Below are 17585 nucleotides of genomic sequence, written 5' to 3' on the forward strand. Positions count from 1 at the left end.
TGTGGGAGAAGTCTGAGAAGCTTACAGACAATGGAACCCGAAATATTTGGCTGCACTCCCAGATAGCTTAATTCGTGGAGAGACATTCAACAATTCTCCTCTTATTATGATTTTGGATAGCGCAGCAGAGTAAAAGACCTTAGCGGAAGAAACGTCGGTATCGTTGACTGGCCTGGGTAATTGGACGAGAAAAAATCAACAGGTTTTGAGATGAGCAAACACCATTTGTGGTGAGTTTTGTTTTTAATGTGTATGATGCTACGACAGACAACTGTCTCTACAGATGATTGGCTTAGAATCTATCAATCATCTACCTCTACCTCTGACCTTCAAGTTGCTCTTCTTTTTTCTACTGGTGCGGGGATATTGGATAGCTCAATGGGGGCTCATTAGCCTGAGTCTTGCCATGACTAAAGAAGATGTTATGACTTTTGTTGGAGAGGTTGTGATTGCGGCGCTCCGCATGAAGGATGCGTTGGAGAAGCCATAGTCAATAGGAAGATCATGTGCCATAGATGTATACCTTTTAAAGACCTTTCTGGTACCAGTGTGAAGAATACAACTACAAAATCCAACCACGCTTATCCACAAAGAACAAAAATTCATTGATCAACCATAGTATCTGCAGCTTACTCTTGTGCAGCTTTCTTGAAAACCTTTGTCTCCTTTTCATCATCCCCAAACGATGCAGACGTTTCCGTATCTCTTTGTGTAGCGCCAGATCCAATCTGTTCATCGTTTTCTTCTATGTTGACGTTGGTCTGCAACATGTATCAGTCATGACCTCTTGGTTGCAAATTCCACTCACTTTTCTGGTCCAGATGGTCAATTGTCCAGAATACTTTCTGCTATTGACGATCCACATGACAAATCCATACAGCATAAGGGGCACAAAGCCTGTGAGAGGGATGAAGAACGATCGCAAAGTATTAACATGATCCGAGACGGCGCCTTGCATTGAAGGATAGACGGCACCACCTGATACACCCAGAGCGACAAAGCCGGCACCAACCTTGGCATAGGTACCAAGGTCAGCAGTAGCAACACTAAAGATCACTGGGTAACAAACGCTTAGTTGTATTATTAGCAACGTTTCATTGCAAGCTAATTGACTCTTACGACTCGAAGAAGAAGATCAAAAACAGGCAAGCTATCCCTCCCTTACCTGAGACAGTTGCTGTCAGAATGGTAAACAAGCAAATGCCAAGCCCATTGATAAAGAGCGCAAAAGAGGGATCAATCCACTTGAGATACAATACACCGAGGAATCGACCAAAAGTGAATACGGCCTGGCATCCCGAGAACATGTTGGATGCTGTGGCAGAAGAGATGGGTGGGTAGATGCCAGGCTGTTCTGTAATGTAAAAAATAGTGAAGGACGCTACTGCTACTTGGGCTCCGACATAAAAGAATTCGGCCACTGATTGTCTGGATCAGCAAGGACACCAACCATTTCAAACGACACTTACAAACACCAAACCAGAGATGGTATTGCCTCCTCAAGCCCTGCTGCCCGAGTATCTCATCCTGGCTCAGATTCACGGCCTGCTTAACCTCTGGCAGTTTTGTGAAAGCCGTCAGGATGTTCAACAAGAGCGCAAAACAAGCCAAAGCCAGATACACATATTGTACCGTGTCGAGGCTATACTGGTTGGCACCGTTGAAGAATGTGTGGCTGGCAATGATCGGGCCGATGACTGTCGCAATACCGTTGAACGCTTGGGCAAAGGTGAGTCTCATTGCAGAATGGGAAGGAGGACCGAGGACGGTGATATAGGAATTTGCGGCTGTCTCCAATGTTGCAAGACCACTGGCAGCGACAAAAGTGAAAGCCACAAACATTCCGTACTTTTCATACTTTGCCGACGGCCAGAAAAGCACTGCGCCGATAGAAAAGAGCCCAAGGCCGATATGAATGCCCTAGAAACGACGTTATCTCTTGCGATAAATAAATAAAATAAAAACATCCAGACCTACCCGCTTGTACCCATACTTTCTCATAAACATACCCATCGGAGGCGAAACCAGCAAGTAGGACACGAAATAGGCAAATTGCAAAAGGGTCGATTGCGTCTTGGTGAGGCCAACTGTCCGGCTCAACCATCAACAAGCCGTCAGAGAGACAACGGAACGTTTGACTTGCAGATTTCAAGGAAATGTTTGTTGAGGACATCTAGCAGACCATAAGACAGACCCCATAGGAAGAACTATGGCGGATGTTCAATGCCGTCTCCTACAGGCCACACTCACCAGACTAGTGACGAGGGAAAAAGCAAAATAGAGCTCTGTCTTGGAAAGAGCCGTGTAGTCCACAGCGGTGAGTCTGGCTTCCACGTTCGGCATATCACTTGCGTTTCTTTTCCCAGTGTCAGTACAGATAAGCATCCAACATGCATACTGCTTTTGTACTCACATTTTCTTTGCTGCCTTGGGAATACTTTTAACATTGCGATTCAACTTCTTATTGTCAATAAAATCTACCGGAAGAACATTTTAGTTAAATATTTTTTTTTAAGAGGGGGAACTCACACATGATGCATGGTGGAGGTTTTAGTCAGGCACAAGTTGAATGATGCAAAACGATCGGACTATTCTTCAAGCGGGGCCCCACAAATGTGAGATGGACCGCTAATAATTTTTACAGGTTACAGAATCATGCGGTTTACGGGTCTTTACCTCGTTCTTGTAAGCAGAATTGAAGCCTTCTGCATAGAAGAGACGTTGTGCTGCATGGGAAATGGTAAAGCAGAGTGTGACTGTTTGCGCTATTCGTAGACTGGAATAGACTTTGAGAAAAGGTTTAGGAACCAGGGAGAATAGGACAATTTGGAAATACACTATAGCTGGTATCATGAAACGTAGGAAAGAGTGGCTAGAAGATACACAAGTTGCATATTTTGACTATACTTGATGCGTCTGGCTTTGCAAGCCACGTTGCTGCAGGTTGTTCAATCTATCTCTCAAGACTTCGGCCATTGGAACTGTAGTGTTTTTGACGCCATAATCTACACCGACTTTGATTATGGCAGCGCTTGCTACCTGAGAGTCGTAGGCACAAAAAGAGGCAGTAGCTGAAGAAGCTGGCGATGTTGATATTCTGGCACAATGTAAATCATCTCCCGGGTAACGATCCGGCTGGATCCAAGAATGATCTTCCGAATAGCCAATCGAGTTGTGCTGGATGGACTTGATTTGGAGAGATGTAGTGGAAATGTCATGGCATGAACCGGGAGGGTCTGTCATGGGGACAGAAGTACCCTCGCATAAGGTTGAAGCTCGAGACAAACAACGAGGGTAAACTTGATGAGGTTTCTGCTCGTCCGTTATTTTGGCATCTTGCTCATCATCTCCGCCAATAGCTCTCCCGATGTTGTTTGGGTCTGAAACAACCCATGAACGACTATTCTTTGACTGGCCAAAAGGGGGATAATTTGCCCAATCAGCTCCAGGACTCCGAGCTGTGGGGACTCGGCTGGCCCCAAAACTAGTTTCAGAACTTTGGCTAGCCTTCCTCCTCACAGCCGCACCGTGAAGCTGTCCTCTGCTTGGAAAGAAGGACTTTACGCCTTCATAAGCGCCATAGAACCTGTCTACCCAGAATGGTATGGGAGAATTGGTTTGACCGATATCTCTGATATCGGAGCATCGAGAAAGGGGCGGATTTCCGTTATGGAGAGTATGTGTTTCTGAACTTTGCCCCATTGCAAATGGTCTGTTGTCATCATCATCCGATACGGGTGTAGCGATCCTGCTACTCCCGGACGTCTTGAAACAGTTGCGGTCTGGGGCAACCAACGATGCAAAGGTTCCTTGGAAAGTTTTTATGGAACTCGGAGAGTGGAGAATATCTGACTGAGAGTCACGTACACGTAGATAATGTTCTTCCTTGTTTCGGATGTTTGATACATAATTGTTGAAAGGGTCGTCTTCATAGCTATGGGCATTCTTGGCTGTCTTTGTCGCCCATGATTTCTCTGACCATACCTTCCATTTCTGTTTGTTCTCTCTCTCGCTGGTGTTGATGAACTTTGCAAGTAGTATGTCTCTCCAACCCATCATCTGTTCATTGTTGCTACTGTTCCAAATGACCACTGCCAATCCAATGATCAACAGGACTAGCCAGGCGCACAACATGACACCGTAAAAGGTCCGTTCGACCTTAAGAGCACTCTCGAAATGGTTGATAAGAGTGCCAACCGCTCCTCCATCATTACCGTTGTTGCTATCTGTCCCGACAGCGGCTGCTACAATTGGCGTAGTGACTTCATTCATAGAGTTTTTAGAGAGAAGCAAAATATCCGCGGGCAGAGTGGGCAACGTCACTGATGCGTGTTCAGATATCCATGTGAGACCTTTTTCAAGGTTGTTGATTTTCGAACCCAAAATACAGTACATGAAGGTATTAAAAGGGTTGAAGAGAATGGTACCACCGAATGTAGCACTAATAACTACTCATAATTAAGTTTCTGGCTTCCTTGACAATATGTTCAAACTTACCCTTCTCAACTTCGTTGTAAAACTCGACCAATGTAGAATTGAGTGTCACCGCTGTCGTGTTGATCCAATGACCAAACAGCTGCTCGTTGATTTTTTTCTCGTACTTGGCAATAGCCATGTTGTAAGAATTGGCATACTCTTGACTGCTGTTCAATGCTACTGCATTCAGTTTAGTAGCAAGGGAAGCAGCAGAGGCAGTGATAGTAGCGTTGGCATTTGCTTGTGTATGGGATTTAATACGATTGAGAGCAAGTAACTGGAAATGGATAGAAAGAAACCCAAGAAGGGCAATGAAGAAGAGCGCAAGACACGTAGGGTGAGCAAGGTAGGACACTAATTTGTGTGAGGGTAGGTCATGCCAGAGTAATGCAAACTTACTGAGCCATCGTAAATTCATCCGCGTATTTTTGTTCTTTGTGATTTTTCCAAGAAAACGGCCAGAGTACTTTTCCAGCATTGGGTGCTCAATGATAGCAATAACCCTTTGTGGATCGCTAAAACCTTCTCTCTGCCACTCCTCTTCTATTGCCTCAACAGCATTTCTCATGGCCTTCCACTTTTGCCATTGCCAGAACGCCAATGTAGCCCATATTGCGAAAAGCAAGAGGAACGTGAGGCCAATCGCAACATTTGAAAGTTTATGTAAGGCGTTGGCCGTATCATCAATCAGAGAAGTGTCGAGACCAGTACAAAGGTCATTAGAGATGTTGTTGGCATCATCGGCAGCAAGAGACGATAGCGATGGAACAGGGAGGATGGAAGAGTTGAAGTTGGCAGCCATTTCAAGGCGCGTAGAGTTTATTTCTTTGATCAATGCTTCAAAAGGAACGTCAATAATCTCATTCATCTTGTCCTTCAACTCTGAGAGATTAGGAAGAGTGGTATTAAGCTTGATGAGACCATCCTCAAAACCTGTTGGAATGGTCACATTGGCCAGGAATTTGAGAGACGGAATAGTGAACTCTGGCACTGATAGATTGACATTCACCAAGGAGGTCACTTTCTGCGAATGTGTAAGCAGCGTCTTAATGTCATGCTACAGAGACCTACATTAATCCCACCCACTGCGGTTTGTATGACATTGTTGGCCGCGCTAATGTCGTTTTGAATATTGGAACGTATCGTGTTGAGACTATTTGTAATAGCATCTGAAATCTACTGCAACATTAGACAAATAAACACGATAGAATAAAGGACCATCTCACATTCTGCGTTGTCGCGATGAGTATCTCTAGCGTTCCTCTCACAGCTAGCTCAATGGTACACAGTAACATGCTTCTATAAGTGTCCACAATAAAGTTGACCACAACTTCAATGATAATGATGGCATCCATCAACATTGCCCCAACGGCAAGGATACTAGCCTGAGTGGCTTGTACGGCGCCTTGGTTAGTCTGCATCGCAAGGTATCTCGGCATCGATTGTACAGATGCAGCGCCCTTTGCCAGTCCAGAGCACGCAGAGAGGAGAGAGGCTTTGAGAGAGACGGCGAGGGAGGACGAAGAGGAGCGATTCTGTATCAAGTGGGCGATGGTGAGGATCATAGGCAGCAAACAAGGCGAGAAGAAAGTCAGTAGGATGCGAGGCTTCAGAGAGAGGTATGACCCAAGAGGAGTGGACATTTGTGACGGAGGCGGCGGATAAGGTGTTCTAGGTGTCTGGGGTAAAGGTGAACATGAATGAAGTGAAAAAGGCCGTTGCGCCGGTGGCATGAGGGAAGAATCTTTTGTATTCTCAATGCGCTCAGAACGCTCAAAAGAGGACATGATGGTGGTTGGCCACCTATAAACGTCGGTGGATGCTGGATTCAAACAGTTTGAAGCGATAGATGGAGAGCTACAAGGTTAGAATTGTTAGCAGAAGACGCAGGAAGAGTCGATGGTCGTCAGCAGCCAATGGTTAAAGCTGTAAGTATGCGCAGAAAAGTTGACTAGTCTTTCATCTATATCGTAAGACAATAAACCCGTGCTTGTCCCCCAAAACATGGCAACTTGTTTGAGCGCGAGTTGTACGAGAGACCTCTGAGCGGCTTAAACAAGGCGGATAATCAGTTAGAGCGAGATTTTTGAAACTCATGATGGATAACAAAAGCAAAGAGGGAACAGTGTGTCTTAGAAACAATAGAGAAGAACAAAAAGCAATATTTGTCTATCATCATTAATCACGTGACCGGTTGGCGGTGATGGCCGAAGAGCGATCTTTGCCACTCTCGGGTATCACCGAAATTGATTCCGCTTGAGGTGACGCGTTGATATTGAGGTGTTTTGAGATTTCAAGTTCAAGATGTCAAAAGACAACAATTGTGATGGCTCTTCTTGCTCAACCGCCATGCTCTTTGGGGGAGTCTAATTTAGCGCCTGTTGAACAGTGCGTTTCGTACTTGCTACAAGAGTCGAATGCTGACAAGTGGACTTAGCCGATTCAACCCATACTCTGACAACGGTGGCTCAATCCTTGCCATCGCAGGTGCAGATTTCAGTGTCATTGCAGGCGATACGAGACAGTCTGAAGGATACAGCATTCAAACGAGATACGCCCGCAAGGTTTGGCAACTGTGAGGTCATGCTGGACTAGGAGTAGAAGTCCAAAGTTGACCAAATAACAGAACTGACAGAGCCGTCTTGGCCACCAACGGCTTTGCGGCAGATGGGAACAACTTTGTTATTCGAGTAAAGCAAAGATTAGAGGTCAGTCATTGACAGGCATGATATTTGTGGTAATGCTGAATGCGGGTGTTAGTGGTATGAGCATGCCCACAACAAACCCATGGGCCTCAAAGCTATTGCTAGGATGATACAAACTATGCTTTATGCCAAGAGGTTTTTCCCATATTATATTTACAATATTTTAGGTGGAATTGAAGAAGACGGTGGGTGCAGCAAGTAGGGTCAGCTGAGTGTTCTCATGCTTTGCAGGTTCCGGCGCTGTGTATTCTTACGATCCTGTTGGTTCTTATGAACGTCAATCTTGTCAAGGAGCCGGTGCTGCTCAGTCCCTCATTCAACCCTTCCTTGATAATCAAGTGTATTTCAAGAATCAGCAGCCTGAACCTGGGGCAGCGCCTTTCGTTCCCGGTAACCTTCCTCTCAGCACTGTCCTTTCTCTCGTTGTCGATTCGTTTACTTCGGCAACTGAAAGACATATTGAAGTTGGCGACGGATTGGAGATTTATGTTGTCATGGCAAAGGGAAGATCAACGGACGACTTGACAAAAGCGGGCAAATTTACGTCTGACATGAACATTGAGGAGCTACATCCTCTTGAAGAAGGCGGCGGAGAGCGGACTTTCCTTGTGAGATGTGCGTTGAAGAGGGATTAGATGTTGTACATTAAGCGAATGAAGCGTATTTCGGAAGTCAATTATCCCGTTGCCGGCGGTTATCTGGATGCTTTATGAGACCATGGTGTGATGAACTGACAGCTCTAGTATTGACAGAAACGAGGCAACAAGACCACAAGCCCGATGCTCTTGGTTGATCCATGTTCTGATCAATTGTCCATGCTAATGGTGATAAGAGCCTTGCAACTATACCGACACTGTTTCCCGGTTGTTTAAAGACCGGCCAGAGTATGTTGTCTTTGCGGTCTGATGAATATACACCTAGTATGTCTTCGTTGTTATTGAACTGAGCTTCTGAAACGGTATCCTAGCAGCCATACATGTACGCAACGGCGCGCGGAGCTGTATCTCTTTGGCAGTTCCATGAAACTGATGCAGATTGACACTGAGTAAACTGTATGATGATGCGACAACGGGAAGATTGACAGTTTTGCTTATGAATTCAGAATCTTAATAACAGCCAGATAGAAGAGATAGTCAGTAGTGCATGCCAGGCGATGGGCATTGTAGACTGCACAGAATCTACGCTGGCCTCACCAACGTCGCTCTCTTGCGACACTCACTCTGTTGGTGATTTCTCTCGGGCATCTGTTCTCGGCATTCTCCTCGTCTCGTCTCCTCGCTATCAAACACCAGCCAGACTAAAAAGATCTACACCCAACCAACGTCTCTACACCGCTTGTACTCCTACCTTTTCCCAAGCTCAATCCCTACGTAGACGGATAAGACATACAATGAGCTTGTTGGTGAGTCTTATGACAGTCCCCAAACAATCTCCTCAAAACTAGAGGAAATGGGCAGGAAGTATTGTCCACTTATTCCCTTTGACGCTCACTTCCACCATCTCTGCTAGTCAATTCAATCTCAACAAGACAATGTGGAGGTGAATGCTGCTCGAGAATATCGGCGTTTAGCGCAGTCATGCCTTGGCTCATTGCTGAGAATATTTCCATCTCCATTCTACATCTGCCTCTCATTCTCACTTTATGTTCGCCATCCACCACACAGTGCACACTGACAACTTTGGCTGGGATACAGAGTATGCATACCCATGAATGCTACAGCTGCTTTAGTTCTGCCATACGCTGAGGGTGTTGGCTGGGAGGATGGAATGGCGGTGTCCTTCAAAGCAGTTCATTGGGTGGATCGCAACCTATTATGTGAATCGCGCTTCTTGGGAATCCTCAAGGCAACATCTGTTCTCGGTTGTACCCATGGCACACTGCAGGTTGGGATTGGGCAGACAAACGGCTCATTTGTTGCGTGAGCTCAGTGTTGGGAATGTTGGCATGTCGCTGGGAATAGTTGTATGGCTGCAAAAGTCATCCTGCCTGGCAGTGTATATATATATACGGCTTCGGTGATATCGTTTTTGGGGAAAAATACCCAAATCCTCCACTCCGTATGGCATTTTGGACATTCTTACGTCATTATGTTCATCCTATTTAAAAAAAAAAAATCAGTTCGCGTAAGTTGTTGTTTCTTTTCATTCTTTTGTTGTGGAGCCGTGAGCGAAATTTTGAAAAGTTGGGTGAAGCTGACACAGTGTCTGTTGGTTTATCAGCACCGACTGTAACGTCCTCGCAGTACTCGTCGCAGGAAGAGAATATGGCGACAGTTGCCAACGAGGTTTGTGCTATGGAGCGGAATGTGGAAGGCAAGGATATGCCAGGAATCGGGATAGTCTTTCCGGCATCTCCTCCTTCAGCTTTCAAGGGAGGAGAACGACTTGCATCGCATTTGTTGAAGCGCGGCGGCGATAGGATACGTCGAGATTCGCCTCTGGACGATGGAATGTTGACGATGAAGTGTGGGGGCAATGGAAGTGACCGGGCGCGCAGTATGTGGCGTATCCCGGAAGAAAAGACGTCCCAGAGAGCTAGGTGGGTGTTGGATCCGACAGAGCTGCAGCACGGCTTTCAGCATTGGGGAGAATCGCTGAGAATTGTGTTGTGTCTTGGAGGTGAGTGGCTGTGGGCGTGGCCTTGCTGAACCGCTGTAGATGTCACGCCGTCGGGGCTCGCTCCATTGCTGTACAACAATGCGTTTTCTAACACGGTCTTGCTCATCGGCACATTGGAAAAGGATGCTGCTATAGATAGTCTTCTCTCGCCATCGCATCTGCTCTCTGCTTCGTCTGACCGGGTGATTTACCCCATTTTGGAGACATTCCAGCCTGTTTCCAAGGGTGATGGCCCTCAGGTGCTATCTGATTTGCTGAAACAGGCGGTCAGGATTGCGGGGCGATACCGTCTGCGGAAACGGCCAGTGAGGTCAGAATCTCGACAGAGTTTGCCGCGAAGCACGAGTTTGGAGTCGACCCCGACTTCGCTTGGCGGGCGGCGCAATTCAATGTTTGGTCTGAACATCATGTCGGGCAGTAAGAAGTCATTGTCAGCAATTACAAGGCAATCGTCTCTGAGATCTCGGTCTGAAAGTCGTCCAAACATTGCCAAAAACATGTCTAGCAAATCTCTACAGGCACTCAGCGAGCTGTCTAGCCGAAAGCCACGATCTCGTCTGTCGCTCGACCGTGATAGCGCCTTGTCTTTGGCAACGAGGAAACCGGATTCGGCGTTACGAGTCGCAAACGACTCACATCTGTTTGATGCCGTCATCAATTTTGTGCCTTCGTTGGCGAGCTCCTCGGATTCAAGACTAAAACAGCAACAAGGGATCAAGGATATGCTCAACCAAGCGTCTGTCACTACGACTGGTGTGATTCCGTTGATTGGTCGGACGCTGGGTAAAACGAGAGATACTGAGCGAGCGGCTCTTCCTGTCACCTTCCTCCACGTTGTTCCTCAGACTTGGCCTTCTTTCCTCCTGGCTCTCGAATCATTCATCCTGTCGCTCTTGCCAAATTATCAGACCTGTGGAAACCAGGAGCTTTTTGGGTGTATTGTGACCACCCCTGTGTGGCAGTGTCCTCTCGTCAGCACATCTACCACGCTTGTCCCTGTTAACAGCTACAGTGGCGCCGAAGTGTTGCTCCTTGGAGGGGTGAGGTGTCCAAGCTATGCCGGTCGAAACAGCGGGCTCCGGCCTCGGGCGTCGCTGTACAGTTGGGAGGCGTGCGTTACCATATCTGGCATGATTGCCGAATCTCGACGTCCCTCTCATTCGCCAAAGCTCTGTTTGACAACCTTGCCAAAGTCGAACGGTGTTGAGGCTGAAGACTGTAATGTACAGCATTGTACACCGAGTAATGCAGAGACATTCAGTAGCCGATTGCACGTTTTGCCGAATGCAGAGATATCAAATTTTGAAACATCTGGCGTTACGTCAAGGTCGCTCTCATCCGTGGTTAATACCAGTCTCTCTCCCAACAAACCTCAGACCCAACGCAACTCCAAACTATCCCTACTCGCGACGGCTGCGACCAATTCTGTCAAAACACCATCGACGGCGGATTTCGACCCAAGTGCGTCGAATTACTCTTCTAGCTTTGCTTTGGACAAAACTAATTCTCAAGGATCTCACGCCTCTGATCCTGCCATCCAGATTACTTTTGCCGATACGTCGGCAACATCAAATAACAATGTCAATCGTGGAAGCGGGATGGTGATGCCACCTGAGGAAAAAATTGAAAGAAAGGCGAAGAAGACAAGTATGTTCAACTTTGCTGGGTGGTTCAAGAGGGCTAAGTCAAAGATTTGAGGTCTCATGGACAACACAAAAGACCTCCAGATTTGTATAACAATGGACATAGATTTCTACATTCGTTCTAGACACATTTGTTTTATATCCAAGTTTACAAGAGTCATCTCAGCTTATAGTTGTTTAACCATCTGCGCTTAAGAGCTTTTGTATAGTATTCTGACTAAATCAGAACGATTAGCGCGAGAATCAGAGTATGCAAATGTTGCCTGTTATAGAATATGTAAAAAGACATTTGGGTTATTCATTATTACGAACTGAACAGTTTTCAACTCGCGTCCAAAAATGAATAACCCTATTATAATCGCATACTACCGAGGTACAAAGACGAAAGCATAAATCATCCGCAAGGTTAACATTACTCCTCTTCCTCGCCCATCTTTGCCCTCAATTCTACAAAGAAACCTGCCAATTGATCTCGCGCTACCACAAATTCTTTGCCAAAGTAGTCTAGTTTTTGCACAAAAGCCTCTGGCTCATGCTGGAGGAGCTCCGGGGTATAGTGAACCAGCTTGGTATAAGGATCTTTGACATTGGTCTTGTCGACTTCAGTGTAGCAGCGAAGTTTGAAGTTGAGACCTAAACAACTGTTGGTCTCCTTCTCTCAAAAATCTGACTTACTTTGCCCATTAACAGACATGACACAATTGAACGTTCTCTCCTTGCCATATCTCCCTGGCTTGATCTTGACATTAGCGATATTGAGTAATGTCAGGTCTTCATATAGACCCAGGCTCGCAGCATCCTTCTCAGCTTCCTCAGGTGTGTTGCTCAGAGCGGTCGTCGTTGGTGCAGATGCTGGGATCTTTGAAGAAGCCTGAAGCGACCGTGAATGTTCGACTTCGGCCTTGTATTCGCGCTCGAGGTTAATGACTGGCTCCAACCAGTCAGCAGAGAATCTACAATGTTACATGATCCCACCCACTTTTTTCATCCTTGGCCATGCTTTCTGATTTCACCTTGGCTAATTCATCTTTGAGAACTTTGATTTCTTTTGGGTTGGGTTTCTCATTACTTTCAATCGGCCCGCTGGCAGAGGATAAAGAAGCTTCGCGCGCTGCGGCAAGCGATTTCTCCAGTTGTTGTACTTTGGCCTGCAGCTTCTCCATAAGTGCGGTTTGGCTGGCGATAATGTCATTTTGCGCTTGCCTATAGTCAGGCGCTGACAGCGTTACTCAAGCGTATGCTTACTCTTGGCATGGAGTTCTGCTTTTTGTTTGTACTTTTCCAAAAGTCCTTCAGCCTCTGACGATCTCAACCTGGACAACTCCTCAAATTGTTTTGAAAACGTATCTCTTTGCGTGATCAGTCTATCTCTTTCCGCTGTCATCTGCAGCATGATTCATTAGCATGTTCTTATCTCTCGAATGAATGGCATACGGCTCCAAGCTTTCGCTTTAAATCCTTTGGAGCGACCATGTCCTCGGATACTTCTTGCAGTGATCTCTTTGTTTTCTGTTTAGTCGATGGAGGTGCTTCGTCTTGAGACGTTTCTAATGTAAACTATCAGCATGCATTGTCGACGCTCCAACCAGACATACCGGTGTTTCCATCATCCATATCATCCACCAACGCCTTGCTATGCCCCCGAGCAGGAACATTCTCTTTCCCAGACTATCCAGCCATCACACCTATCATCAGCCCAAGCATGATACAAAACCTCAATTCCCGCGATTACCTTTTTCGTGGTGCTCCTTGACAGCGACGATGAGACCATGATCATAAAGATGTATAAAGTAAAAGTATTTGTTTCATTCTGTTTGTTGACAAGTCATTCACGGAGTTTATACCCATCTCCGCTGCGTAACGTTAACCTTCCACCTTCATCATAGCAAGTATTTTCTATCTCACCTTGCATTTACAACATCACTATGGACATCACGCAACAATGGAAGAAGACAAGCCACCGTCCACAAAAGACCACTCAGAGCATTCCATGCCACCGCCAGCCTCTGTAAATACGACGTCTATCCACTCCACAGCACAAAGCTCCACCCGACCTCTCTCACCGCCTCGTCCGTCCACCGACCCAGATCAAACGGCAGCACAGCCACGACCGATTCACAGACCGGCCGCAGGCAAACACAGCATCATTTACAACTCTGTCCAGGCGGGTACACACCACCGACACCACGCAGATAAGCTAACGTCCGCCAGAGAAGAAATCCCGTCCTGGCCTGTATACGCAATGTCAGCATCGAAATCGGAGACATTCCCGCCGACTACCAAGTTGGGACGCACAATGGCGTCCTCTTCCTAAGGTCAGGACGCAAATCCCAACGAGAAACCCGCTTACACCCATCCAGTGTCAAATACCACCGACTCCATCCGGAATACATCCACCAACGGATCGAAAAGATGAAAAACATGTACCACCTCCGAATCATCCTCGTCCTCTGTGACGTCGTACGTAGCCATCGGCCCGAGACCACCTGCTCACGCTCTCCAGACCCAACACCAACAATCCCTGCGCGAGCTGACCAAGATCGCGATCGTCAACGGCTTCACCCTCTTTGTCGCCTGGTCCAACGACGAGGTCGCCCAGTACCTCGTCACGTTCAAGCAGTTTGAACACAAATCGGCCGACAGTCTCAAGGAGCGGGTCCAACAGACCTACCACGACCAACTGCAGCATGTCTTGACGAGCGGGAAAAAGGTTAACAAGACGGATGCGGATCACCTCGCCGCCGAGTTTGGAGTGCGTATGATCTGATGTGACTGACCTGTTGACGGGTGACAGTCGTTTGAAGCCATTTCCCGAAAATCTGCCAAGGTGCTGTCCAACGTCAAAGGCCTCGGTGCGACCAAGGTGACTTCTTTGGTGGATGGTTTCACGAAGCCCTTTCTTGTCGGTGGGTTACGCGCGACGGCTTCCCGAGACGTTGCTGCCAGCCTGCCACGCGAGACGACGGACGATCCGATCGACGAAAAGAGTCCACCAGCGAAGCGAGTATGCAGATAGGCGCGCCAGTGCAACGCCGCTGTGCACGGAAGATAACGATTAGATAACCGGTTATTGCGATGGCATCATTACTCCTTGTGTTTCAGATCAACGTTTCAGATTGTTCCGGTGGCGTTCATTACCCCTTGCGCCTCATCACGAACGGACCGGCACATCCGACTAGGGACGTGTTGTGCAACGTGTTGGCTGTACTGGTCGCTCTGAACGGCGCGACTTTGGTTTTAATCATTGATCTTGATCTCGTAAATGATAATGTGACGCAGTGGACAAGGCCGCCGGAACGTGGCGTGCTGGGAAATGCTCCCGGCGACTTGGCATGTTGACGTATAGCGGTTCTCCAGCAGCCTCCACCGTACCACCACACTACCATACTGCCACACTGCCACACCACCACACCACCACACCACCACCACACCACCGTCACCTACACCTTTCATAAACATCCGTGCCTCACCCAGCCTCCACCACCACCACCACCACCACCACCACACCTTCCGTCGGACATCACCACCCACCAGCTGCATCTCGGACGATCCACTGCTCAAATGCATTATTAAGGCACCCCTCCATCACGAGCGCTCGGAACCAAATGGGCGCTTCTTGGCCCCCTGGATGCCCGTGTCATCCGGAATAAAAGACCCTTTCCGAGACACCGCCACCTTTGGAGTGGCCGTCGGCGATCGCCGCGCGGCCACGGGCCCAGGGAGCTGATCCGGCGACCCAATCAGATCGACATCCGTCGGGAAAATGCCCCCGTCGAGACGTCCGCGCACGCGTGTTTCCCACATGCTAGCTCCGTTTGAAACGCGCCTGACCCGAAGGGCTCCCTTGCGATTTCGCTCCCGCACATTCTTTCGGCCTCCCGTCTGAAACGCCCTCGCTTCTACCGCGACACGTTGATTACGGCACGGCAAGCGCGGGTCCGATTGCGCCGTCGACGCACGACCCGCCCCTGGACCCCGCGCCGGCTGGCTACTTAAACACGCTCTCGACAAACATTGTTCCGTTGCGTCCCACAGACATTCCCCAACGGTACACACGCAGCACATCATCAGCACACATACAACACCAGCGCAGACTTTGCCACCCCCTGCCATACACATCGTACACCTGGCCTGTCTGGATAAAAAGCTGGCAGGGAATCCACTCTTGTCTTGCCCGACACATTGCAACACACTCGCATCACCACTGCACCGCCAGCGCGTTTGAAACGCAGAGCTGCACCGCGTTCGTCCCCGGCACACACCACCGTCTGGATCCACTGCCGTATGGCCATGTTTACGGTTCCCAACACGCCAGGCAGAAGCAGCACTTGGCCGAGATATATCACGCCAGACCTCACACCCACAATCCTTCCCCAATCCACCTTTGTCGAACGCGATCTCCTCACACAATCACCTCTCTTGCAATCCTCCTCGCCTTCGCCGACGTCCTCGCACTCGTACACGCCCGCCTCGCCTGCCCAGACACCGTTTGTGCTTCCTTTCCACCGGTCCTCGTTCTCGAGCCGACACGACGACTGCCTCCACCGTTCGCCGATGCAGCCCTCGTCCCAGCCGTTTGGCATCGCCGGCGGCCTTGTCGTCAGCGAGCCTGGGTCTGTCCTGCCGTGAGTCGTTGTCCTCGCGCGTGACGTCATGCTGATCGCGGCCCAGACCGCCCGACTGTGGCATGCTCCCGTCCGACGTCTTTCTGTCCCAGCCGATGGAGAAGAGCGCCCGGCCGGTGCTCCGGCCGTCGTTCTCGCACAACGCCGTCGTGAGTTCGCCGACGCCGTCGACGTGGCCGCGACGCGTCATGACGGCGTCGGCGATATCGTCGCCACGCCCGGCGATTGCTGCCGACAGCAGCGGCGATATGTCGCGCCACGAGGCCTCCACGCCCTCGCTGACGCATTCCACGTCGTCGACCCATCCTGTTTCCTCATCCTCCTCTTCACAGCAGTACGGCTATCCGCACTACACGTCGACGCCGCCGTACAACGCACCGTACGGAGAGTATCCCTACGGCACGCCGTACGCGACCGCGCCGTATCCCCAGCCCGGCTGGCCGCAGATGTCGACCGTCGCGCACGCGTCGTACGCGCCGCAGCACCACTGGGCGGCGACGCCGACGATGCATGCGACGGCGATGCCGTCGAAGCAGGACGAGCCGATCCTCGCGCCCGGCGAGCTGCCGGCGCCGCGGCCGCCCATGTCGTATGCCGCGCTGATTGGCGAGGCGTTGCTGATGGCGCCGCCGCCGCACCAGCTGTACGTGTCTGAGATTTCAGACTCGATCAAGCGGAGATATCCTTGTGAGTGTAGTGGACCGGAGTGTGGACGGTGGCTGATGCTGTGTAGACTATCGTCAGAACCCGACCAAGATTTACAACGGTGTTCGCCACCAGACGTCGATGTGCAAGGCGTTTGTGAAGCTGCCGCGTCCGTTTGGGGACCAGAGTGGTGGTGCCCGCAAGTGGGGTATCCGGGCCGGCTGCGAGAGCTGGTTTGCCGGCGGCGGCTACCACCCGCCTTCCAACGTCCCGACGATGAACAAAAAGTCCTCGAGTGGCAAGGCCAAGTCGACGGCGCGGTCCAAGCAGCTGGCGATTGGCACCGGCGGAGACGACAAGAAGCTGCCTCCCGGCTTCCCGTCGCCTGATTCTTCCGATGGGCCGTCGTCCGGGCCTGCGTATGACGGCACGAATGGTGCCAACAGTCGCACGTTGGTGCCGTACGGTCAGCCATCGTATGCGCAGCCGTTCTCGTCACCGCCCACCAACTCGCATCTCCCTCCTGGGTATCATTATATCCCTGTCGGTCCCAACCAGGCTCACGCGCAGCCGCAACAGCCAATGTATGTCCCTGTTTGGGGTCCGTATGCCGCTCCGAACCCTCCGACGTATCCCCAGCATGGCTACGAGACGGGCTCCCAGAGCCCAGAGACGTGGCGGATGAATGTGGCGGCGGAGACAAAGGGCCATGAAGGACATTCCAACGGCCAGTATGACGGCGTCAAGGTGTTGCCCATCATGGGCTCTCCAGCTCCCTCCGTTCACTCGCTCCGAGGCTCGCTCCAGAGCTCTCACGGTCATTCGCCCGAATCATTGTAACGTGTATGGCATAGTGTTGGCTCTCGATCTGG

The 17585-nt window shown here is 49.5% G+C and overlaps 8 protein-coding genes across 8 annotated transcripts; 4 read left to right on the forward strand and 4 right to left on the reverse strand.

Moving 5' to 3' along the window:
- Positions 1 to 629: 629 nt before the first annotated feature.
- Positions 630 to 2533, reverse strand: L203_103019 (uncharacterized protein; the record flags this gene model as incomplete). Its single annotated transcript, XM_066212427.1, has 9 exons — positions 630 to 761; positions 809 to 1070; positions 1120 to 1420; positions 1470 to 1920; positions 1978 to 2087; positions 2183 to 2207; positions 2251 to 2356; positions 2414 to 2477; positions 2530 to 2533. 9 exons carry the CDS (start codon positions 2531 to 2533, stop codon positions 630 to 632), a joined length of 1455 nt encoding a protein of 484 aa, XP_066068524.1.
- A 368-nt stretch (positions 2534 to 2901) lies between these two features.
- On the reverse strand, positions 2902 to 6263 carry L203_103020 (uncharacterized protein; the record flags this gene model as incomplete). Its single annotated transcript, XM_066212428.1, has 5 exons — positions 2902 to 4448; positions 4498 to 4830; positions 4876 to 5500; positions 5548 to 5652; positions 5703 to 6263. 5 exons carry the CDS (start codon positions 6261 to 6263, stop codon positions 2902 to 2904), a joined length of 3171 nt encoding a protein of 1056 aa, XP_066068525.1.
- Positions 6264 to 6802: 539 nt separating this feature from the next.
- On the forward strand, positions 6803 to 7974 carry L203_103021 (uncharacterized protein; the record flags this gene model as incomplete). The annotated part of the gene is made up of 6 exons (XM_066212429.1): positions 6803 to 6864; positions 6914 to 7051; positions 7103 to 7184; positions 7237 to 7366; positions 7413 to 7796; positions 7925 to 7974. 6 exons carry the CDS (start codon positions 6803 to 6805, stop codon positions 7972 to 7974), a joined length of 846 nt encoding a protein of 281 aa, XP_066068526.1.
- A 1471-nt stretch (positions 7975 to 9445) lies between these two features.
- L203_103022 (uncharacterized protein) lies at positions 9446 to 11638 on the forward strand (the record flags this gene model as incomplete). Its single annotated transcript, XM_066212430.1, has 4 exons — positions 9446 to 9677; positions 9840 to 11261; positions 11313 to 11447; positions 11499 to 11638. The coding sequence occupies 4 exons, from the start codon at positions 9446 to 9448 to the stop codon at positions 11636 to 11638; spliced, it is 1929 nt and encodes a 642-aa protein (XP_066068527.1).
- A 217-nt stretch (positions 11639 to 11855) lies between these two features.
- Positions 11856 to 13214, reverse strand: L203_103023 (uncharacterized protein; the record flags this gene model as incomplete). Its single annotated transcript, XM_066212431.1, has 7 exons — positions 11856 to 12076; positions 12119 to 12370; positions 12423 to 12641; positions 12689 to 12827; positions 12878 to 12990; positions 13039 to 13111; positions 13176 to 13214. The coding sequence occupies 7 exons, from the start codon at positions 13212 to 13214 to the stop codon at positions 11856 to 11858; spliced, it is 1056 nt and encodes a 351-aa protein (XP_066068528.1).
- Positions 13215 to 13385: 171 nt separating this feature from the next.
- L203_103024 (uncharacterized protein) lies at positions 13386 to 14782 on the forward strand (the record flags this gene model as incomplete). Its single annotated transcript, XM_066212432.1, has 6 exons — positions 13386 to 13607; positions 13655 to 13758; positions 13804 to 13903; positions 13947 to 14195; positions 14238 to 14447; positions 14546 to 14782. 6 exons carry the CDS (start codon positions 13386 to 13388, stop codon positions 14780 to 14782), a joined length of 1122 nt encoding a protein of 373 aa, XP_066068529.1.
- A 246-nt stretch (positions 14783 to 15028) lies between these two features.
- Positions 15029 to 15562, reverse strand: L203_103025 (uncharacterized protein; the record flags this gene model as incomplete). The annotated part of the gene is made up of 1 exon (XM_066212433.1): positions 15029 to 15562. The coding sequence occupies one exon, from the start codon at positions 15560 to 15562 to the stop codon at positions 15029 to 15031; it is 534 nt and encodes a 177-aa protein (XP_066068530.1).
- Positions 15563 to 15727: 165 nt separating this feature from the next.
- L203_103026 (uncharacterized protein) lies at positions 15728 to 17553 on the forward strand (the record flags this gene model as incomplete). The annotated part of the gene is made up of 3 exons (XM_066212434.1): positions 15728 to 16068; positions 16115 to 16755; positions 16802 to 17553. The coding sequence occupies 3 exons, from the start codon at positions 15728 to 15730 to the stop codon at positions 17551 to 17553; spliced, it is 1734 nt and encodes a 577-aa protein (XP_066068531.1).
- Positions 17554 to 17585: the final 32 nt, after the last annotated feature.

The sequence above is a fragment of the Cryptococcus depauperatus genome, chromosome 3 (genome assembly GCF_001720195.1).
Source record: "Cryptococcus depauperatus CBS 7841 chromosome 3, complete sequence".
Classification (NCBI taxonomy): Eukaryota; Fungi; Basidiomycota; class Tremellomycetes; order Tremellales; family Cryptococcaceae; genus Cryptococcus; species Cryptococcus depauperatus.